Source organism: Rhincodon typus, chromosome 26 (assembly GCF_021869965.1).
Source record: "Rhincodon typus isolate 14 chromosome 26, sRhiTyp1.1, whole genome shotgun sequence".
NCBI classification, from domain to species: Eukaryota; Metazoa; Chordata; class Chondrichthyes; order Orectolobiformes; family Rhincodontidae; genus Rhincodon; species Rhincodon typus.
The window spans coordinates 40,491,095-40,511,138 of record NC_063357.1 but is presented as its reverse complement, the minus strand read 5'-3'; the positions used below and the strand labels follow the sequence as shown (position 1 = coordinate 40,511,138).

The following is a 20,044-nucleotide window of genomic DNA, read 5'->3' as shown; positions in this document are numbered from 1 at the left end:
TCAGGTTTTTACAGTGGATGTGGCCGAGCAGCTTATATGAGCTTCAGTGTTTGATAAAGAATTGTAAAGAGTTGATTGCTTAAGCCTGTGAAAAAACTACCTTGTCTAGAATGCACAAAGGTGTAAGCCACTGAGCATAGATGTGACAAGTTTGCCAGCAAGAACTGTTTCTGGGTGGCAGTGTGCTTGAGTTACATGCACAATTTGAGTTCCACATTTCAAAAAAAATTGTATTGTTTGAAGGTCCATCTATAAAACCTAAGCGTACTATCATGAACTTGAGTTACTTGAGCAAGTAAAGGGCTGAAAACAAGCCTGAATCTCAGCTATTTTAGGATTCCACCGCAAGGAAGCCTTAGAATTGAGCTTAAGCAATGTGGAGCAGCCAGTCTAAACGTTAGGTTGAAAGTGACCCATGGTTATTATATAACTATCAGTGAGATGCAAGTACGGATATGGGTCAAGTATATTAAGTAAAACTGCTGTCCAGGTAGAGAGAAACTTTTACATCATTGGGAAAATTGCACTAATGTCTTGGTTCAAGTGAAATTCAATTGACTCTAAAAGATTTCAACTCACGGATGGAATATGCTCTGGAGGTCAACAAGTGGTTTGGTCGGGAAAGTTAAAATACCAGCCATTTAAAGTAACAACTATGTTACTACTCTCTCCCACAAGGTAAAGAAATGGAGACGGTTGCATTGTACGTTCCTTTAAATTTAAAAAAAGTTGTTAACCTTTTTTAATCAAAGATGTTATTACACCTGTGGAGCAGGTGGGACTTGAACCTGTGCCTTCTAGTTCAGGAGTAGGGATACTATTACTATGCCACAAAGGGGCCCTTTGAGTTATTTAAAAACTTGCCTCCTGACTCCCCTGTCCACATCTACAAGGCACAAACCAGGACTGTGATGGAATACTCCCCACTGGCCTGGATAGATGCAGCTGCAACAACACTCCAGAAGCTTGACACCACTCAGGGCAAAGCAGCCCACTTCGTTAGCACCACAATCACTCCCTGCACCAACTATTCACATGTTGCACTGCAGAAATTCACCAAAGATCCTTAGACTGCATCTTCCAAACCCATGACAACTTCGATCTTGAAGGACAGCATGGGAACTCCACCATCTGCCTGTTCTTCAAGCCACTCACTATCCTGACTTGGAAGTATACCACCGTTCCTTCAATGTCACTGAGTCAAAATCCTGGAATTCCCTCCCTAGTGCATTAGGGGTCAACCCACACCACGTGGACTGCAGTGGTTCAAGAGGGCAGCTGTAAGAAATTCTACAGGTTATTTCAGAAAGTGCTAGTGAACAATTGATCACAAATCACCAGCAATGGCAGCTCGTGGTTCAACTGTTAATGTAACCTTTAGTGTTAGTTGTTGGTGTTGCTTCCTAGCTGTTCTCAAGGTCACATGAATAATTTTTTCACAGAGCAATGCCAAGGTAGCAGTATTAGGAGCCTCAGGTGGCATTGGACAGCCTCTTTCTCTGCTACTGAAGAACAGCCCTCTCGTGAGTGACCTCTCTCTCTATGATATTGCTCACACGCCTGGTGTTGCAGCTGATCTCAGTCACATTGAGACGAGAGCAAAGGTTACTGGTGAGTATATATTAACATAATGTAATTACTGCTGCCAAAGTATATATAATGTGTATAAATTAATATTGAATATTTATTGAATTTGAATATTAATGAGCCTAAGCTATATTTTTATACTGCTAACCTTAGTCTGAGGTGGCCTTGATAAAGCAATTTACAAAAGTTGAATAATTTGAGGAAAGTGAGCTTGGAGCGTATGAATTCAAGTCTTGCTCCATAGACTAGAGTACAAAATCTTGGCAGTCTCTGTGATAAGTATGTATGCCTCTGTATGATGAAGGGCTCACTGAAGTGATGCTTATCCATAGGTTACTTGGGTGCTGAACAGCTGCCCGATGCCTTGAAAGGAAGCGAGCTGGTGGTCATTCCTGCTGGAGTACCTCGGAAACCTGGTAGGTAGTTAAAAGTTGAGGGATAATACTTTGCTGACTGAGCTGCTAGTCTTGCTCAGTTGAGTTTTACAAATCTTTAAACTGATTGTTGCAATGTTTATAATGCAGGATTATTATTCATTCCAGTAAAGCAATGAAAGCCCTTATGGGGGTTCCCACCACACTGTAATCGGGTGATAGCCAGCATCAGTCGACTATATGGTTTAGATTATGCAGTGTATGTTTGCATGCAGAAGCAAAATTAATCTGGCGAAAAACACGACTGAGCTTAGTTTAAACTGTTATTACTAAAAGAATATTTCAAAATATATTGTCCTTTCACAAAATCTGACTTGGATAATGACGTAAAAGTAGGTATGTAGCTCCATGCAGTCTCTTTTTGCTGTTGCAGAAAACTGGATGGTCAATGCAGGTGATTAGATAACTACCAAAATCTGGCTGTATAAATAATAGCCTGAGGTTCTGGTCAATTAAATCAGACTGAAGATAAGGGAGACAAATATTTGCAGATAATTTTGAGGAGTACTGATGCACACTGTATCTGCATTATTTAGGAATCACTAATGCGATGTACACCTCACTGCCTGGCATAAAATGCAGAGTATGATGCTACCGTTTAGAGGCAACCACAGCAAGCTTTCAGTTGGCGGTTCCTTTCAGATTAGATATATCTGTAGGCTTCAGTTTTGTGATGCTTGTCTTGTGGGCGTCTACAAACAAAATCATCATTCTACCTCAAAGAATAAAGAGTTTCAGTCCTTATGGGAAATCCACAAAGCCAGAATTTCAGATATTGTGACTTAAGAAAAGATTGTGAATGGCTACCTCGTAAAGATGAAAGGCCACCTAGTCCAATTCAATTTAAATTTACCCCAGTCTTAATATCACATGGAATGTTAAGGTATAGCAATATTGATTTACAATCCATCCACATCAGGTATGGCATCATTATTAAAGTATTAGTGCATCTTAATTATGTTTCAGGCTCTGTCCTGATACCCTGGTATTAGGATGCGGTATCCTTGTTGAACAATATAACAATTTGTCACCTGCATTTAAGTTTTCGCATAGAAAGTAGTGATTTATCCACCTTTTATGAAGTGAAATTTAAGTCTCCCAGTAATGTATAATTTTTCCAATGTGGAACCGAAGTCAGTTGAAGAACACATCTCCAGCATGTAGTAAGACACCAAAATTGGACCAGCTTTGAACATAGTAAGGAATTAGAAATGTAGTTTTTAAAATTAAATGTCAAATCATCGGACTTGCTGTGGAATCCACATTAGTCTGCATACTATTATATCCAAGTATTCAGTAATTGAATTTCTTGAAGATTAAGCTAAGTGTATACATTTTCAATCTACTGATGATGAATCAGTTAAAATATATTTTGTGATCCTAGCTGATGGTAACATTGGACAGGTTAGATTTCTACGTGAAATCTAACTTGATTGACCAGAAGTTTTTTTTAATTCATTTCCTGTGGTGGCCAGTCACTGACTATATTAATAAGAGGCCGCGAATGTGTCTTTAGCTGAACACAAAGAACAGCGAACGCACAGCTATGTGTATAAAATAAGTATACAAGATAATTTGGGTAGATCTTAACATAAATAACAAAAATTTCTCACCTTTTTGCAGCCATATCCTTTGCAAACACTCAACCCCTGTGAAGCATTGCTCCTATCTTCACTCCAGTTTCTTATTAACAAGGCTGCATGCAGTGTCCCTTCAGCATATTTCAGTCACAGTTGTGATTCTCTCTGTCACTAAGCGATATTGGCACAAGTTAATTCTGACGTTTCTCATTCAGTTAAGAGAAAATGAAGAATTGCTAAAACAGTTTAAAGTTTCTTTCCATCTCTGACGTAGAGTCTATCAGAAACTAACCTGCCCATCTATTAACATGGATCTTCTGAACTTCAACCTGCCCTGGATCATGAAAAGTTCAATTTAGTAAACACCTCTGCAATTATCTCACTAGCTGAGTTTCTGTAATCATTTAGCTGAAGTCAAATGATTTCTTGGAAATACTGTTTTGACTTGCTACTCAAGAGTTTCTGACCCTTACCAAAAAAGTCTTTCACAGTGCTTTAGAGCTGAGTTTCCAAACAATAAAATATTATAAACTTCCATCACACTTACTTTTAGTAATTCTACTTGCAGCTCAACCTCGCATCTCTTTAATTGTCTCTCATTTCAAATCTTGTTCAGTGTGCTGTTTATTCCTGATGAAGTTACATTGAATATTTTGCAAGGAAACTTCAAATTGGGCCTAGTATTGTACCCCAGTTTTAAGTGGAGAGATGCCCATTCTTTTTTTAAAAAAAAACACTTTCTGCTAGACATTGTAACTGACAAAATATCACTTCAAACCCAGGTAACTTTATCCCATTTAAGTTAATGAACATTTAATTTGTTCACTTGTTCTTTCAAAGTGCTTTGATTTTCAAAAACCAAGTAGTACTCATTTTATTAAATGCACAATTGGTAACATTTCTCAGTACAGTGGTTTGGCTGCTAAATAGATTTTAATTTTCTCAGTGCTTATTGCGTTACAATTATACACTTCATACAGCTGATGTTTGGGGAGAATAACTCAGCTTTTGGTTAGATAAATTCATAGGTTATCATTGAGCAGGTTGCAGATTTTGTTTGTAGAAAATTTGGGATAGGATTGTTAATTATTCCTAACCTTACACAAATTTTTAGGTGACAAATATCCAAATTCCTTTAATTGCAGGCATGACTCGAGATGATCTGTTCAATACTAATGCTACAATAGTTGCAGTTTTAACAGAGGCTTGTGCTCAGACTTGTCCAGAGGCCATGATCTGTATCATCTCCAATCCTGTAAGTTTGCACTGTCAGTGCTAGATCTGTATCAGACATTGTAATTCGCCTGTTGTGGTTGGCTGCAGTCATTCACTCCTCCAGAAATGAATTGCGCAAAATTGAATTGTTTTGCTTCCGACGATAAATGAATGTTCTGGGATCCAAAGAGGTCTCCTAAAATTAAGTTGTCAATATGTCATAAAGTTCTTCTCGAAGGAGATTATTCACTTCAATCAATATTGACACTTTCTATCTCAATCCACCCACCTTAAAAATGTTGTACCTTTTAGAGGTGACATTTTTTCCAAATTGTATGTTCCAAAAACCACCACTCCCAGACAGGAGTGAGATTCCGTGATAATAAATTTCTCCAGTGTCCTAATCAGGTTTGCCTGAGGTAGGAAAAACCTTCAACTCAAATGGATGAGGGAATAGGTGTCTTGCGTGCTCTCTCACGCTGTCCCTCCCTCCACTCTGAATGCGTTCCTCTGTAAATGTTCTGTGATGAGTTCCTCTTGTTCTGTTGTGCTGGCAATAATTTGAAGTTGTGGCACAGTTCTTTTGCCCTCTAGTCAACTGAGGAAAAATTGCAGCTTGTTTTAACATCTTCACTGGAAGGAGGGATTTTTCTGTCTGAATTTTAAGTGTATTTACTAAAACTGTACAGATAACATATAGACACACTGTTGTGGGGACTTGTACTGAATGTTGACTATTTATATTTTGACTTTGGAGATACTGTAATTTTATTTTTGACCTTGCTGGAGTTAAGACAGACCCTGTTTCATTTTACAAGGTGAACTCCACCATACCAATCACATCAGAAGTTTTCAAGAAACTTGGAGTCTACAACCCAAACAAAATCTTTGGCGTGACGACACTGGATGTGGTCAGAGCCAACACCTTCATTGGTGAACTGAAGGTAAATATGGGATTTGATTTATTATTGCCATGTACTGAGATACGGTGAAAAGCATTGTTTTGCGTACTAACAAGACAAATCACACCTTACATGAATAAATTGGGGTAATAGAACACGTAGATTGAATCAAATTGGCTGAAGGTTGGCATCTGTGATTCCAGTGGCCTCCGGAGGAGTTTGAGATGTGTAATTCACTTGGTACTTCTGACTGAAGTTGGTTGTTAGTACTCAACCTTTCCTTTTGCTTTGAGGAACTGGTCTCGTTGAAGTTGGAGATATTTGTGAAACGGCATCTTCTGGTTATTTGTTCATCTGCCAGTGTTCGTGACCGGATATGGCAGAAGCAAAGCTTTAATCTGATTTGTTGGTCGTGGGATTGCTGAGGTGGTATCAAATTTTTCACTTGAAACGACCATGATAATGTCTTGAAGTTGCAGATTCCTCAACTTGTGCATGCATGCTGGCTTCAAACCAGCCGTAGCATCCTCTCTTAATTATATAGTAAATCAGTATTAATTAAAGGCAGCCATGTTGATTGACACCTCATCCACCACCTTAAACATTCGTGCTTTTTGTCGTTGTTCGTTAGCTCGCTGAGCCAGTTGTTCTGTGGTGTGTAGACATATTGTTAACCTTCTAAGCAACATCAGTGTGACCTCTAACTGAAGCGTTGGTATTCTGCTTCCTTCCGGATTTATGTGATTGTCTGGTGTGATAGTCTTGTCACTTGCAGTTCTGTTGTTTCAGCAGCGATCTGTATATGGGGTCTATTTCTATGTATTTGTTAATGGAGTTGTGTGTTGTGAGCCAGGCTTCCAGAAATTCTCTTGCATGCCTGGTGTTCACTTGGCCCAGTGTGGTCACTTTGTCCCAGTCAAACTGACGGCCCTCATTGAGACAAGTGAATATTAGTCGTGTCTTTTTACTGCCAGCTGGTGTTTGTGTATCCTGGTTGTCAGTTTCCTATGTAATATTTATTGCATTCACTGCACGGTATTCTGTACATCACATTGGTCTTGTTTACTGTCAGTATGGGGTCTTTAGTCTTTGACAACATTTGGTGCAGTGTTGCTGCAGGTTTGTGTGCAATCATGATTGTATGCAGTCTTAGGCTCTGATGTTGCCTAGAAGGGTAACAAAACATCTGCACACCACAGAACTGGCTCGGCAGGCTAATCACCAACTGCGTCCACAACCCAAGCTGCAAATTTTTGCTAAGACCTTAAAAAATTTGTGCTCTCTCTCTACCACTGCTAAGTAGTAGCAGTAAGTGCCATCTACAAGATCCATTGGAGTAACTTGCAAGGGCTCCTTTGACAGCACCTTCTGAACCCATGATCTCTATCAAGTAGATACATAGGAACATCACCACCTGCAAGTTCCTGTTCAGGCCACCCATTGTCCTGTCTGTGAACTATACTGCCATTTCGTCACCATTATCATGTTGAAACCTTCTCCCTAACGTTGACACCATATGGACTACAGCAGTTCAAGAAGATTGGGGGTGGGGTGGGGAATGGGAGGGGAGGAAGCTCACAACCAGGTGATAGTTTCAGAATGAGGTAAACCATTTAACACACGAGGCATTTCTTCAGACAGGGTAACTAATCTTTGGAATTTCCAACCCAAGGGTCTAATGGATTTCTACATGTTAAGAAAATCGAGGGGTACAGGGATAATGCAGGAAAATGGTGTTGACATTGATCAGCCATATTTTCATTTGAATGGCAGAGGAGGCTTGAGCTGAAGGGTCGTCTCCAATTTCTTAAAAACATAAGACAATTGATCACCTCCAGTGTAGTTAGGGAAGGTCAACAAGTGTTGGCCTAGCCACCAATACACTCATCCTGTGAAAGAAGAAAATAGAATTATTCAGGTGATTAGTATTAACTGGAAGTTCATTAGTAGTTGTGGTTATAGGAACAGACTCCAACTGTGGTGTTGGATTTGGAGGAGCATAATTGTAATGTGCATCACCAAAAGCTAGGTGTTGCGATCAGGTTCCTATCTGCCATTCTAGAGCAATATGCCCTTCATTCTTTTTAAATTTAAACTGAGTACCAAATAGCTAACTGTTCCTGACTTTTGATTTGAAGCTCTGGTTGTTAAATGACTGATTATGGTGCAGTAATGTGTTTGTTTAACTCCATTGCTTCGTGCTTTTTCCACATTAATGGAGCTTCATCTATTTTCAGGGCCTTGACCCAGCTCGAGTGTCTGTCCCAGTGGTTGGAGGTCATGCTGGAAAGACCATCATTCCTCTGATCTCTCAGGTAAGGATGCTAGAAGTTGGTAAAACCAGAGATGACTGTCAGCTGTCTGGTGCTAAAATCTTCTAAACAAAGCAAATAAGTCAAATATTCCACTTTGTTTGGTGATATGAGTAGTTAGATTCTTGAGGATTGTATTGAGCTAGCAGTAAAATTAATTTTCAACAGCTACTTTCACATTTGATTGAGAATGTGGAACTATTAAGTTTGTGGTCATTGATGTAAAGTGTAGAATTGGAAAGCTAAAATGAAAGGAATGGAGGTGTTAAATATATTGAGCCTGCTTTGCCTTACTTTTAACCATGACAGAATTATCATTCCACATTCAATTTGAATCAAACCTCTTGTTCTTAGCTGGAGGGAAGCTGTTTTGCGTCAACCCTCTCGATTCTTCTCATTATTCTAAATATCTGTCAGGGTTTTAACCTCTGTCACTTAAAAATATATAAGCCAGTTACTCTGCCAGAAAAAATGTTTTGTATAATCACTTGGCTGTCTAAGGCCAATATATACCAAATCTTAAAATCAGTATCCGAAACAAGTGCTAGAGTCACTCAGTGATCACTAGATAATCTTGAGGTGGACTAAAATCTGTCTTTGACCTCAGCGCAAACACACAGACTTTGCTGTGTTTAAAAGTGTATTTCATGGATCTAAATTAATTTCTACAAGATCAATAAGCTCTTTAATTTTATGAAAGAATTGGCATTCTGCAAATAGGCAGTGAGCAATTGGGTACAGTGCTGACTCCATTTTGCTTTGACTTTAGTGCAATCCTAAAGTGGAGTTTCCCCAGGACCAGCTGGAAGCTCTGACTGGCAGGATCCAGGAGGCTGGTACGGAGGTGGTTAAAGCCAAGGCCGGAGCAGGTTTGTACAAGACATCGAGCCACTTGTACAGACATGGACCCAGTATCAGTCCTGTTAGCCAATCTTTCCATTACAGGAGTTGATTCATGGTTTCTCAATTTAACTGTTCTAGTATCTAAGCAGTCTTCTATTTGCAATGCAAAACTGGATTTGTCCTTGGCACATAGCTGCTGGAAATTCTATTTGATATTTGCGCCATTTGACATTGAATCAAATAATTTGGACTTCATTGGTTGGAAACAGTGGTTAGTATAGCTAAATGTTGCGTTCAAGCAGGATTGAACCAATTCAATATAACCTCAGAACAAAGATAAAGATGTAATTTGGATTCTTTACTTGCTGCTGCTCTTCGTCCCTTCCAACCTCCACTCCAGCAAGTGTGAGAAGGTCAGCTCAGTCGACAAGACTGAAACCTCTTGAGCTCCCTCAGCTGCTTTTCACTCGAGTATTATTGGGGACGTGAAGTCTTGCACAATGTGGCCAACGTATTGTTCATCGTGACCTTGAATAATAAACTTAAATAGGAGCAGGAAGAGGCCATTTGGCCCATGAAGCCTAATGAATTATTCAGTAAGATCATGACTGATCTGATTCTAGGCTTAACCCCACTATTCAGCCTGCTGCTTTCAAAGGGCTCACCTGCAATTTGAAGTAGTGACTTTTCATATGCAGACAAAGTGAGTCCCTACGTAAGGGCAATGCTGTTGAGCCAACGAATTACCTCACAGGAGACTTCGGGCAGATTTTCTTTGGAATTTTGGTCTTTTTTTGTTTGGCTTTTGATTCATCAAGAGCCTCTATGTACAGTAATGTTTTCCACTGCCTTTTATGTTCCATGTTTAGTTGAGGGCAATTTTTTGTTTGGTTCAGTGCATGATAAAACGGTGGTTTACCTGTGGATTTGAAGGTCGGTTTTTGTATCTCCTGTCTAATGATTAGGTTCTGCAACCCTGTCCATGGCATATGCTGGTGCCAGATTTGTCTTCTCACTCTTGGATGCTATGAATGGTAAAGAGGGAGTGGTGGAATGTGCATTTGTCAGATCTGAAGAGACTGAGTCACCATATTTCTCTACACCTCTGCTGCTTGGGGTGAGTTTGCATGTTGTTTGGATTGGTCAGACCATTCAGCTTTTAAGTAATAAGTAGTCTTCTTCCCCTCTGTAAAAGCTTGGCCACTTAAATCAGCTGTGTGCATTAAATCTGCATTTTGCCAGAATTATTTCATTTAGAATCAATGGCGGAAGTCTGCTTGCTGCTTCCTTTTTCCTTGTATGACCTCAGTGGTCCAAAGGAGTTGAAGGATTTCCACTGTCAAAATTGATTGCTGGTCACTTGTCTTCAGTCCTGTGATGGGGAAATTCCACATGAAGACCCTTGAAGGCTGCCTTTTGAGTATTTAATTTTAAAGTGGTGAGCATCGTGCGCACCCAACTAATGTGCAACAGCTCCACTTACACCCTATGTCCTTTCTACATTGTCCAAACTGTGAGGCTTGGTGGTGTATGATGGTGACCTCCTTGACTGGAGGCACCCCATCTGAGATCACTCCTGCCCTCCATGCCTTCTTTGTACACGTTTTCCAGCAGGCATAAGGTTAGTAATCATGAAACTTGTCGTTTTTCTATCCCACCACCTGTGACCCACCCCAGCCAACTGTGGAGCATCCACTTGTATTTTAGCTGTGATCAACTAATTTGGCATAGAGCTGGGAATAGATTGGACATTTTCCTGATTTTTACACCTTAGTGCAACACTATATATCTCCGCACTTGTAATGTCTGTCACTAATAATCTTGTCAGCTAGAATAAATCACATCCCTCCAAGGTATTTATTTTAAAATGTTTTCTAACTTTGTTTAATTTTTATTGCAGAAAAATGGTATTGAGAAGAATCTTGGACTAGGAAAGCTATCTGCTTTTGAAGAGAAGCTTGTAGCTGAAGCTATGGGTGAACTGAAAGGCTCTATAAAGAAAGGAGAGGACTTTGTGAAGAACAGGAAATAGATGAGTGGTTACATTGTGTACAGAATGGGAAAACTCCAACCTGTTGCAAACATCCCAACACAAGTGGCGTTGGTCACTGCTGTATGTCTGTCTGTTTGCTAGCAGATTTTAAACCTCAATTTGCCATGAGAGATCTCTAAGCTCATTAAATTACTAGTACCATTTCTCAACATTGTGTGCAGTTTCTATTTCTTCCAATGAAGATCAGTCAATCTTGTAATATGTATGGCATTTTAAAGACTTGTGTGAGCAACAGGACACCTACAGCCTGACCTAGATGTAAATGTATATTGTGATTGAAAAGATCTCTGCTGACAAGATTTCCAAAGCTGGAATAAATGAAACTTGGATGCTGAGTTCTGAGTTTACGCTTGCACCTTGGAATGCTTTTTATATATTAAATGGATTATGCAAATATGTTACTTGTGCTAAGTAAGCCATAAAGTTATGTGTTCTTGATAAGGGTCTATTAGTTTATTTTTCTGGTCCCACTCCATACATTTTTAGACAGTAAAAACAGTTAAACATAAACACATGGGAACAAACTGGATAGTACTAGGAGATTATTATAGGATGATGTTACAGATAAATTATGACCAAGGTTTCCTCTATTCTTCCTTTGGAGGAGAGCTTGTAACTATTTTTTAATCAGAAGAGGATCTATACTACAAATTGTGATCATACAAAGAACATTGTGGCCTCACTATTGCAATCAGAAGTGAGATTGATCAACAGAATTGTTTGTACCTGATCCAGAAAAGGTCTGGGCACACCTTTTATAGAGCACAAAGAAAACATTCAAATCTGGCTTGTATGAATGTGTCTCAATGATCTTATTTTTGTTCCCCGAAGTCAAGTTTGTAATCTCCCTGCTGTCTCTCTGTCTCTCTTTCTCTCTCCTTCAACCCCTCCACCCCTCTTTTCCTTTAGACCTTTGGCTAAATGTCAGTTCTTGTCAGATAATGCTTTAATGAAGTGATTTGGGATGTTTTGTTACATTTAAAGGTGCTATTGAAATGAAAGTTATTGCATGTACTATCTAATATGTTATTAGGTGCTGTAGCTCAAAGACTTGTTCAGATTGATCTGCATATTTGACAGTGCATTGTGTGAATTTTTCAAATGGCAGGAATACTTCAATAAAACTAAGCGTAGTGCAATTCAATCTGATCCAAGCTAAATTAGATCAGATGACTATCAGTAATCATTTTTCCTCGTAGGATCGGGGCATCATTTGAATGGGTGTTTGTACACCATCTCTAATTGCCCAGAGGACAGTTAAGAGTCAACTATATTGCTGGTACCAGATAAGAAGAGTGGTAGTTACCTTTCCTAAAGGACATCAGTGAACCAGATGGGTTTTTCTGACAATTGGCAATGATTCACGGTCATCATTAGACTCTTCATTCCAGATTTTTGTTGAATTCAAATTCTGCCATTTGCTGTGGCTTGATTGAACTTTGGTCCCCAGAGCATTGCCCGTGTCTCTGGATCAACAGTGCAGCAGTAATACCATGAAGCTGTTGCCTCCCCAAGTCTTCCTGCAACCATGCCTCTGAAATGATTTTTGTGGATTCAATGACTTATTGCCTTCCTCTCTTTCTAGAAAACTTTCACCTGCAAAATCTGGCAGCTTGTATTTTTAGCTTCTAATCACATGTACACCTTTTTCAGTATTTTTAGAATCCAACTAGCTTGTTTCTTCTCCCTACATAGACATTGACGAACTAGTTGCCTGGAATGTTTCACTTGTCATCGCTGCAGCCTTGATTAAAGTATCCATTCTTTGAGCCTTAAATGCTTTGTCAATGCTAAGCTAGAAGCTAAGGTTAGCTTGGGGAGTTCAGATGAGTAACAGAATGGATGGCAAGCTGGCAATAAAGTGCTGGTAGTTGTTAATACCTACACAGACTGGCATAATATGCTAAAATTAGAAATCTAGCTACCGATAAGAATCTTAAAAATCGAGACTTTGCTTGCTGTGTAACCAATGCACGGCACTGAACACGAAATGACATGAGAACGGCTGATTTTTGACATAAGCAGTATATTTTGGATGACTTCAAAGTTAGGAAGGGTAAAATATGGGAGATTAGCCAGGAGTACTTTGGAAAAGTCCAATCCAAACGTAATGGGAGGGTGTCAGCATTTAAATGAGTTGAGGCTGTATTAGAGGTGGAAATAAGCAGTCTGAAGTGATGGCACGTATTTGGTCAGAAGCTTATCTCTGGATCAAATAGAACAGACTACCAATCTTGCACCCTTCCCTGGGAGAAGGATGGAGTCCCTAATCAAGGAATAGAATCTGGAGCAGGGGCTGAGAACAATGGCTTCAGTCCTTCCAAGATTTAACTTGGAGAAATTTCTGCTGATTCTGTTTTTGGATGTATGATAAGCAGTCTGCTAATTAGCGCCGCTGGAAGAGTTGAGAGAAGTAGTTGACATAGAACTAGGTGTTCTCAGAATCTGAGAGAAAACTCACGCTTTGCACATTGGCACTGAGAGGCAGGAGGCATCCTTTGGGGACACCAGAGATATTGGTGCAAGAGCAGGAAGACCAGTCATTGCAAGTCATTCTCTGGTGGTGATTGGCTAAGAACAGATGACGGCAGTAGTGTCTAGCTGGATGACAGAGGTGAGGGAGGTGGAATGATGTGACGCAGTGGACCAGTTGAGAAGGATGAGGAAACACTCACCTTTGTTGGAGTCAGTTTTGTGACCATGAGAGCTGTGTTGGTCATGTGGTGTTGCAGAAACCTGATGAGAGAGATTGAAGCATGAGACATAGTACTTTTGCTAAGGTTGGAGGGTTACACCAATCCTTAGTCTCATTCCATATGGTCAGAACAAATTTTAAATATTTTTCCTGGGTAGTGATATGGCCACAGGTACAGGTTTTAGACTATGTCTTCCTTAATATTAGAGATATGTCAGCCAGGTTTCTTTAGTCAACAAAGAATTTATTTCAGAAAACTTTCTTAAACATTGCAGATTACTGATCAAAGATAAAATTTAGACTACAAAGGTAGACTTAATTTAACATCCCAAACTTAACAAATGAGGCAAATATGCATAACTCAAAATATTGGTGAATACTCCACAGAACACTTCAAACAGCATTTCTGATTAGTGTAGATTCCATGGATTTTGCAGCAATACTCGCCCACCACCTAAACATTAGTGACCATGTATGTTACAAAATCTCATTAAAGCTTCTCAAGGGATAGTTGTTCTTTACTAGCATTGACATTCCTTAAAGACCTGCTCTCGTGGTCTGCTTCAGTGACTCTTCATGTTCTACATTCACCTTCCTTTCTTGGGATTCTACTGTCCTGACTTTGAAAACTGCACTCAAATGTTACTGAACTGTTAATGATGCGCTGCTCCTTCTGAGCCCAAACTCAAGCTGAACAGTGTTGTCCAATTGCTCTTGATTTCTCATTGAACCGTTTCTACACAGAACTAGTGTAGTTCAGTTGCCTTCTTACAGGTCTTTTCTGCATTGGACCTGTTTCCATCCCTGTTTATCTTATAACTGTGACTCTGGAATTTTCTGAGTGACCTAATGAAAGCCTTGCAAAAGGTTGTGCCCCAAGTTATTAGACAAAACCAAACATCATAACCAGCAGTTGACTCTAATGTAGGCAGCCCCCTGGAAACTGACCCCTTAGTGTTACAATGTTCACTGGTTTTCACCACAGTGGGAAATATTGCAAGGTGACAACATGTACACGGACTTTGGAGAGGAAAGGATAGTGGATTGCAATAACAGGTCAAGAATTGATGTAGAGGTGCCAGTGTTGGACTTGGGTGGACAAAGTCAGAAGTCACATGACACCAGGTTATAGTTCAACAGATTTATTTAAAACCACAAGCTTTTGGAGGGCTGCCCCTTTATCAGGTGAAGCACCACTTCACCTAACAAAGGAGCAGTGCTCTGAAAACTTGTGACTTCAAATAGTCTTGTTGGACGATAACCTGGTGTCGTGTGACTTCAGATCAAGGGTTGTATTTTTTTGGGGAAAGGAATGATGCAGATTTAAAGGAAAGAGTAATATTGGCTGGAGAGATCAATTTTCAGTAGTGGAGAGAATGGGTGGTGGGGTGGGATGTTGGGCAATCTGCTGTTCATTGGCAATACAGTCCAGGAGTAGTTTGCCATTCACTTGGTGTGATGGAACTACATGTATGTATGTATGTATTTATAACTGCTCTCTATGGCATGTTAAAAAGGTCAAGTTTTTTTTGGTCCTTGAGTCAAAAGGAAATGGAATCCTACTAATATGGATTGCTGCACCTCCATGCAGTAATCCATCTTAATAGGCTTTCCCTTCCTGATTCATGGTGGCATTTATTTTGCCAATACAGGTTTTCACTTAGCAGCTGTCTGTGGTTAAAAATGTGCGCAGACCTATATCTCACCTCTGGTATTTTCCTTAAATGTACCTCAGTCTAAATGACAACCAAATTGTCATTGAGTTATACAGAGTGGACTGGGTGAAGCAAGAAAAATCTCAGATTATTAAGAAAATGACGCACAACCAAAGAAGATGATATCCCACATAATTTATTACATTAAATTAGGACTTGTGGAAATTGGGTGTAATAGGTTGGGAGGAAAGCTGTCACAATTAATGGATTTTTTTAATGGCAGGCTATAAAAAGCGAGGAACAATGATCGAAACTCAAGTATTTACAATATAGATCAATGATTGAGATAAAAGGGGAACTAAGTACAGTGGATCCAGATTTACTGACAATGGAAAGTTAGGAATTTATTCTAAAGAGGTCAAAGAACAGCTGCAGCCCTATAAATGTACACATCTTTATAGTTATTTGAATGAAGAAGATTGTAGATAATAGGGTATAATGTAAAGAATTGTGAAGTTATCTGTTTTGGCAGAATGGTAAAAGAAAGGATTTTTTTTAAAAGTCAAAGACTAGGAAATGTTGGTTTTTTGAAGCACCTGGATGTCCTTGTACATGCATCACAGAAAGTTGACATGCTGGTACAGCATGACAATTATGTGTTAGCCTTTATTACAAAGTGATTATAGAGTATAAGAGAAAATAATTCGTGTTGCAGTTGTATAAGGACTTGGTGAGATGAATCCTCAAGTACCGTGTAAGGTCTTGGTCCTTAATCTGAGGATATACTTGCCAAGGGAGGTCAACAAACATCGTAAGACTGATTCCTGCGATGTGGAGAAATTGATGAGATTAACTATAAGAGTTGAATTAAGGAGAATGCTTAACTCAAAAGAGCTCTTAGTACTTGGATGTTAAGTATTTTCAATATAGCAAGTTCCACCAGGTGAAAATCTGATTTTCTGATGTTTTGAGACATTAAACTCCCATTTATTCTGTAGATTCTGCCTGACGTGTTGATTGTAGTGTTCTCTTTTTAATTTCACTAATCTAATTACCTTTAACAATTCAGTAAAACAAAAGACAACTTAATTGCTAGTGTTCGATTGTAAAATCACCTAATTTTCCGATGTCCCTCCACATTAGAAACAGCTTTCAAATGTTAGAAATGTTAGTTATGGAAACAAAAATGGCAGTGAACACTGACCAAGCATTTAATTGATTTAATTAGTGCTTTGTTACTTTAATTTGCATGTTTTCATATCTAGTTGACAGTTTGTTTGCCACATTTGACCAATAGCTTCTCTGCTGTTTTAGTTCTGATTCCAATTGCTGTCAAACATCAAATTCTGATATCACAGCAAATATGAGAGATGTGGAAAGTACACATTAAACATTTAATTTATTCTATACCTGCAGTGGAGTCTTAAGAGCAATTCAACTGGCATGCTGTTATTTACTGTTTAGTAATTAGTCGGCCATTGCAAATAAACACCAATACGTTAGATTAACTTACGGCTAGTTAATTGTTTTTTTAAACTTCGGTGGTTGTCTGCATTTAATTATGTGGCTACATATTTACTTAATATTGGAAATAATTGCATTAGGTCCGCAACTGAATTAATTAATTATTTGTAATGAGTCACCTATAGAATGAAGAAGCCATTGCAATGGTTCTTGTTCTTGCTTGTTTTTGACCGATGTAGACTCTTTGGACAAAAGGTGTTTTTCTGTATGTAGAACTGTATGACTATGACTCTATAGAGCTGTACATTATGGAAACAGACCCTTTGGTCCAACTCATCCATGCTGACCAGATATCCTAAATTAATCTAGTCCCATTTGCCAGTATTTGGCTCATATCCCTATAAACCCATCCTATTCATATGATCGATGGCTTTACAAACTCAACTATCAAATTCATTTTAATGGTTGCCCCATTTAATCAAACAAATCATTAGTTGCAAAAATTCTGCTGCAGAACCTCAGTTAATTGCAGGAGTTTTTTTTTGGAATAATAGATTAATTACTTCCAGTAGCTGTGAGACTGCATCCAATGTTGAAGTGATGAGTGATTGCAGGTTCACCCATCGTTTGGCTCAGTGACCTGTTTTGTTGTCTTGGAATGTTTTATTACTTTAATGATCCAATATAATTATTGTTGGTCAAGATGGTGCCAAGGAATCTTTTGTGTCCATCTGAGAGGACAGATTGGGCCTTGATTTATCAATTCATCTGAAAATTGGCATCAGTGACAGTGCAATACCCCCTCAGTGCCGTGAAATGTCAGTCTGGATTCTGTGCTGAGGTTACTGAGGCAGAGACTTGAACCCACACTCACTGACTTAGGTGAGAGTGTGACCACTAAGCCACAGCAGACACCTGAGCATTGGTAGTAAACAGGCTTTAAAATGAAACTTTCAGCCATTAGCTTTATACTTGTTTGCATTTACACTACAATATTATTTACTGATATGTTAGAGACTATAGGTTTTCCTTTCTGCATTTTAAGGTAAATTCCAGGGAGTTTGAGGGTCTGGTGATGTCAGTGGTAGTGTCCCTACCTGTGGGCCAGAAAGTCCCAGCTAAAGATATGATGGACATGGCGGTATATCTTAGCGTGTTCTTTTTTTCATTTTTTTAAACAAGGAACAATGAGGCACTTAATGAAAATGTGGTGTGGTTGAGTTAGGAGGCATAAAGGTAAGGTTGTCGAAGGTCCAGGGGCTTAGTAGTTAGTACTGCTTCCCCACAGCGCCAGGGACCCAGATTCGATTCCAGCCTTGGGTGACTGTCTGTTCTCCCTGTGTCTGCGTGGATCTCCTCCTACAGTCCAAAGATGTATAGGCTAAGTGAATTGGTAATGCTAAATTGCCCCTCAGTGTGCAGACTAGACAGGTAAAATGTGGGTTTACAGGGATAGGGTGCAGCACTCTTCAGAGGATCGGTGGGAGACTCAGTGGGCTGAATGGCCTCTTTCCACACTAGAAATTATGTGATTCTCTGATTCCATGACTGTCGGCTGCTCTCATTAGAGAGAGATGTCTGGCAAGGTTGAGAAGGTGAGACCTTCATGGTAACCTCAACCAGTGAGAATCAAACCCTTGCAAACAGCAGTCCAGCTAACTGACCCAAATTAGGAGATGTATAATGTTTCTAAGTAAGTAGAATAAAGTCTAATTCAGGACTATCCCTCACCAACTGGCTTTCTGGACTAGAACAGAATAGAAACCTTCATGATTTGTAAATTTTCACTAAATTGTTAATTTCAGACCAATTACACTATTATAAGCGTGACCCTTTAGAACATTTTTAATAACGTTTATACCTGACGTCAAAGTTCAATTCACAGCTCAGCATACTTCTGCATCCACTGCTGTTTCAGTTTGACTGTGCGGATTTGTCTCGTGTCTAACTTTGATGGTGGCGCAATCCTTTTACAGGACGCTTGTCCATTCAATCTCGCAAACCCCACTGATCCACGGCAACATGTCAGCCCTTGCTAGTGCATGCATTACCATTCACTTCCAGTTGTCATTTAGTTTTGTAGTCATTGTACAGTGTAACTTGCTTGATTTACCTGCTGTGTTTTCTTGTTCTGTGTTTCTGGATAATTAAGTTATCTTTGACACCTTACTCATTGTCGTTCAGGTAATTGTTTTCTTCTGTGTTGTCACGATTCTTCAGATCGGAATTATTATGACAGTGTACCCAGTCTTGGTCTTTTTTGGACAGTAAAGGTGGAAAAAGCTAAAACTGAAATTGCAACATTATCATTCATTTGTGCAAAATTTTGAAAGGACACAACTTTCAACCACAAAGTGCCACTGAAAACGTATTATGTCAAATTTACAGATTCAACAGATGAGTTCCAGAGCTTGGGCCCAAGGTAATTAAAACTACTAAAGAAAATCTGAAGAACTGTGGATTCTGGAAATCAGAAACAAAAACTGAAATTGCTGGAAAAGCTCAGCAGGTCTGGCTGCATCTGTGAAGAGAAATCAGAGTTGACATTTCGGGTCCAGTGACTGACGTTCTGAGGAAAGGTCACTGGACCTGAAACGTTAATTCTGATTTCACTCCACAGATACTACCAGACCTGCTGCGTTTTTCCAGCTGTTTCTGATTAAAATTACTGTTGCCAATGATGGAGGAGGAGCTCAATGCAGAAGAAATCATAATCGGAATGATCATAGTCCACATAAAATTGAGTTCACTTTCATTCCTAAATGTAAAATAATTTGCAAATACTTGAATTCTGTACTGACCTAGAGCAACTTTGCAACCATCATTTTGAAGTTTGTGTTGGAATCACTATGCAAATGCAAAACACTAGATGCTGTAGCATTAATGTTTTTAAAAAAGTCTGATTCAGAAAGTCAACTTTCTGGTTTTGATTGGGCGCAAAGAACAGAAACCTGTTGAAAACTCTTTGAGCTGTACAGATGGAATAAGATTTGGTGTCTCTATACCCACTGTGGCAGGATTAGTTAATTTGATAGTCATGACACTTTTTCCAATGGCACTTAATTTAGTAAACGGTTGAAAATGTAGACATATTGTGCAAGGCAGGTGGAAAAATCACCACAGCCCTACTCTCTCATAAAACTGACAGTCCCCCATCTCTGGTGAGGGACAGGGTTGAAGAAAGAAGGTCTTTCACAGTAATCTCAGCCAGTACAGGAATTGAACCCCCACTGTTAGTATCACTCTGCATCATAAATCTGCCATCCAGCCAACTGAGCTAACATAGGGACAAAGCTGTACTTTT

The 20,044-nt window shown here is 39.3% G+C and overlaps 1 protein-coding gene across 1 annotated transcript; it reads left to right on the top strand.

The window, feature by feature from the left end:
• Positions 1-1,432: 1,432 nt before the first annotated feature.
• On the top strand, positions 1,433-11,261 carry mdh2 (malate dehydrogenase 2, NAD (mitochondrial)). The gene is made up of 8 exons (XM_048612606.1): positions 1,433-1,611; positions 1,920-2,003; positions 4,747-4,856; positions 5,635-5,760; positions 7,956-8,033; positions 8,800-8,899; positions 9,839-9,990; positions 10,774-11,261. Exons 3-8 carry the CDS (start codon positions 4,749-4,751, stop codon positions 10,903-10,905), a joined length of 696 nt encoding a protein of 231 aa, XP_048468563.1. The 5' UTR covers positions 1,433-1,611; positions 1,920-2,003; positions 4,747-4,748; the 3' UTR covers positions 10,906-11,261.
• The last annotated feature ends 8,783 nt before the right edge of the window (positions 11,262-20,044 follow it).

Coding starts and splice junctions, on each gene's coding strand:
- mdh2 (XM_048612606.1), top strand. CDS start 4,749: ATGACTCGAGATGATCTGTTCAATACTAATGCTACAATAGTTGCAGTT. Junction 5,761..7,955: donor CCTTCATTGGTGAACTGAAG/GTAAATATGGGA, acceptor ATCTATTTTCAG/GGCCTTGACCCAGCTCGAGT. Junction 8,034..8,799: donor TCATTCCTCTGATCTCTCAG/GTAAGGATGCTA, acceptor CTTTGACTTTAG/TGCAATCCTAAAGTGGAGTT.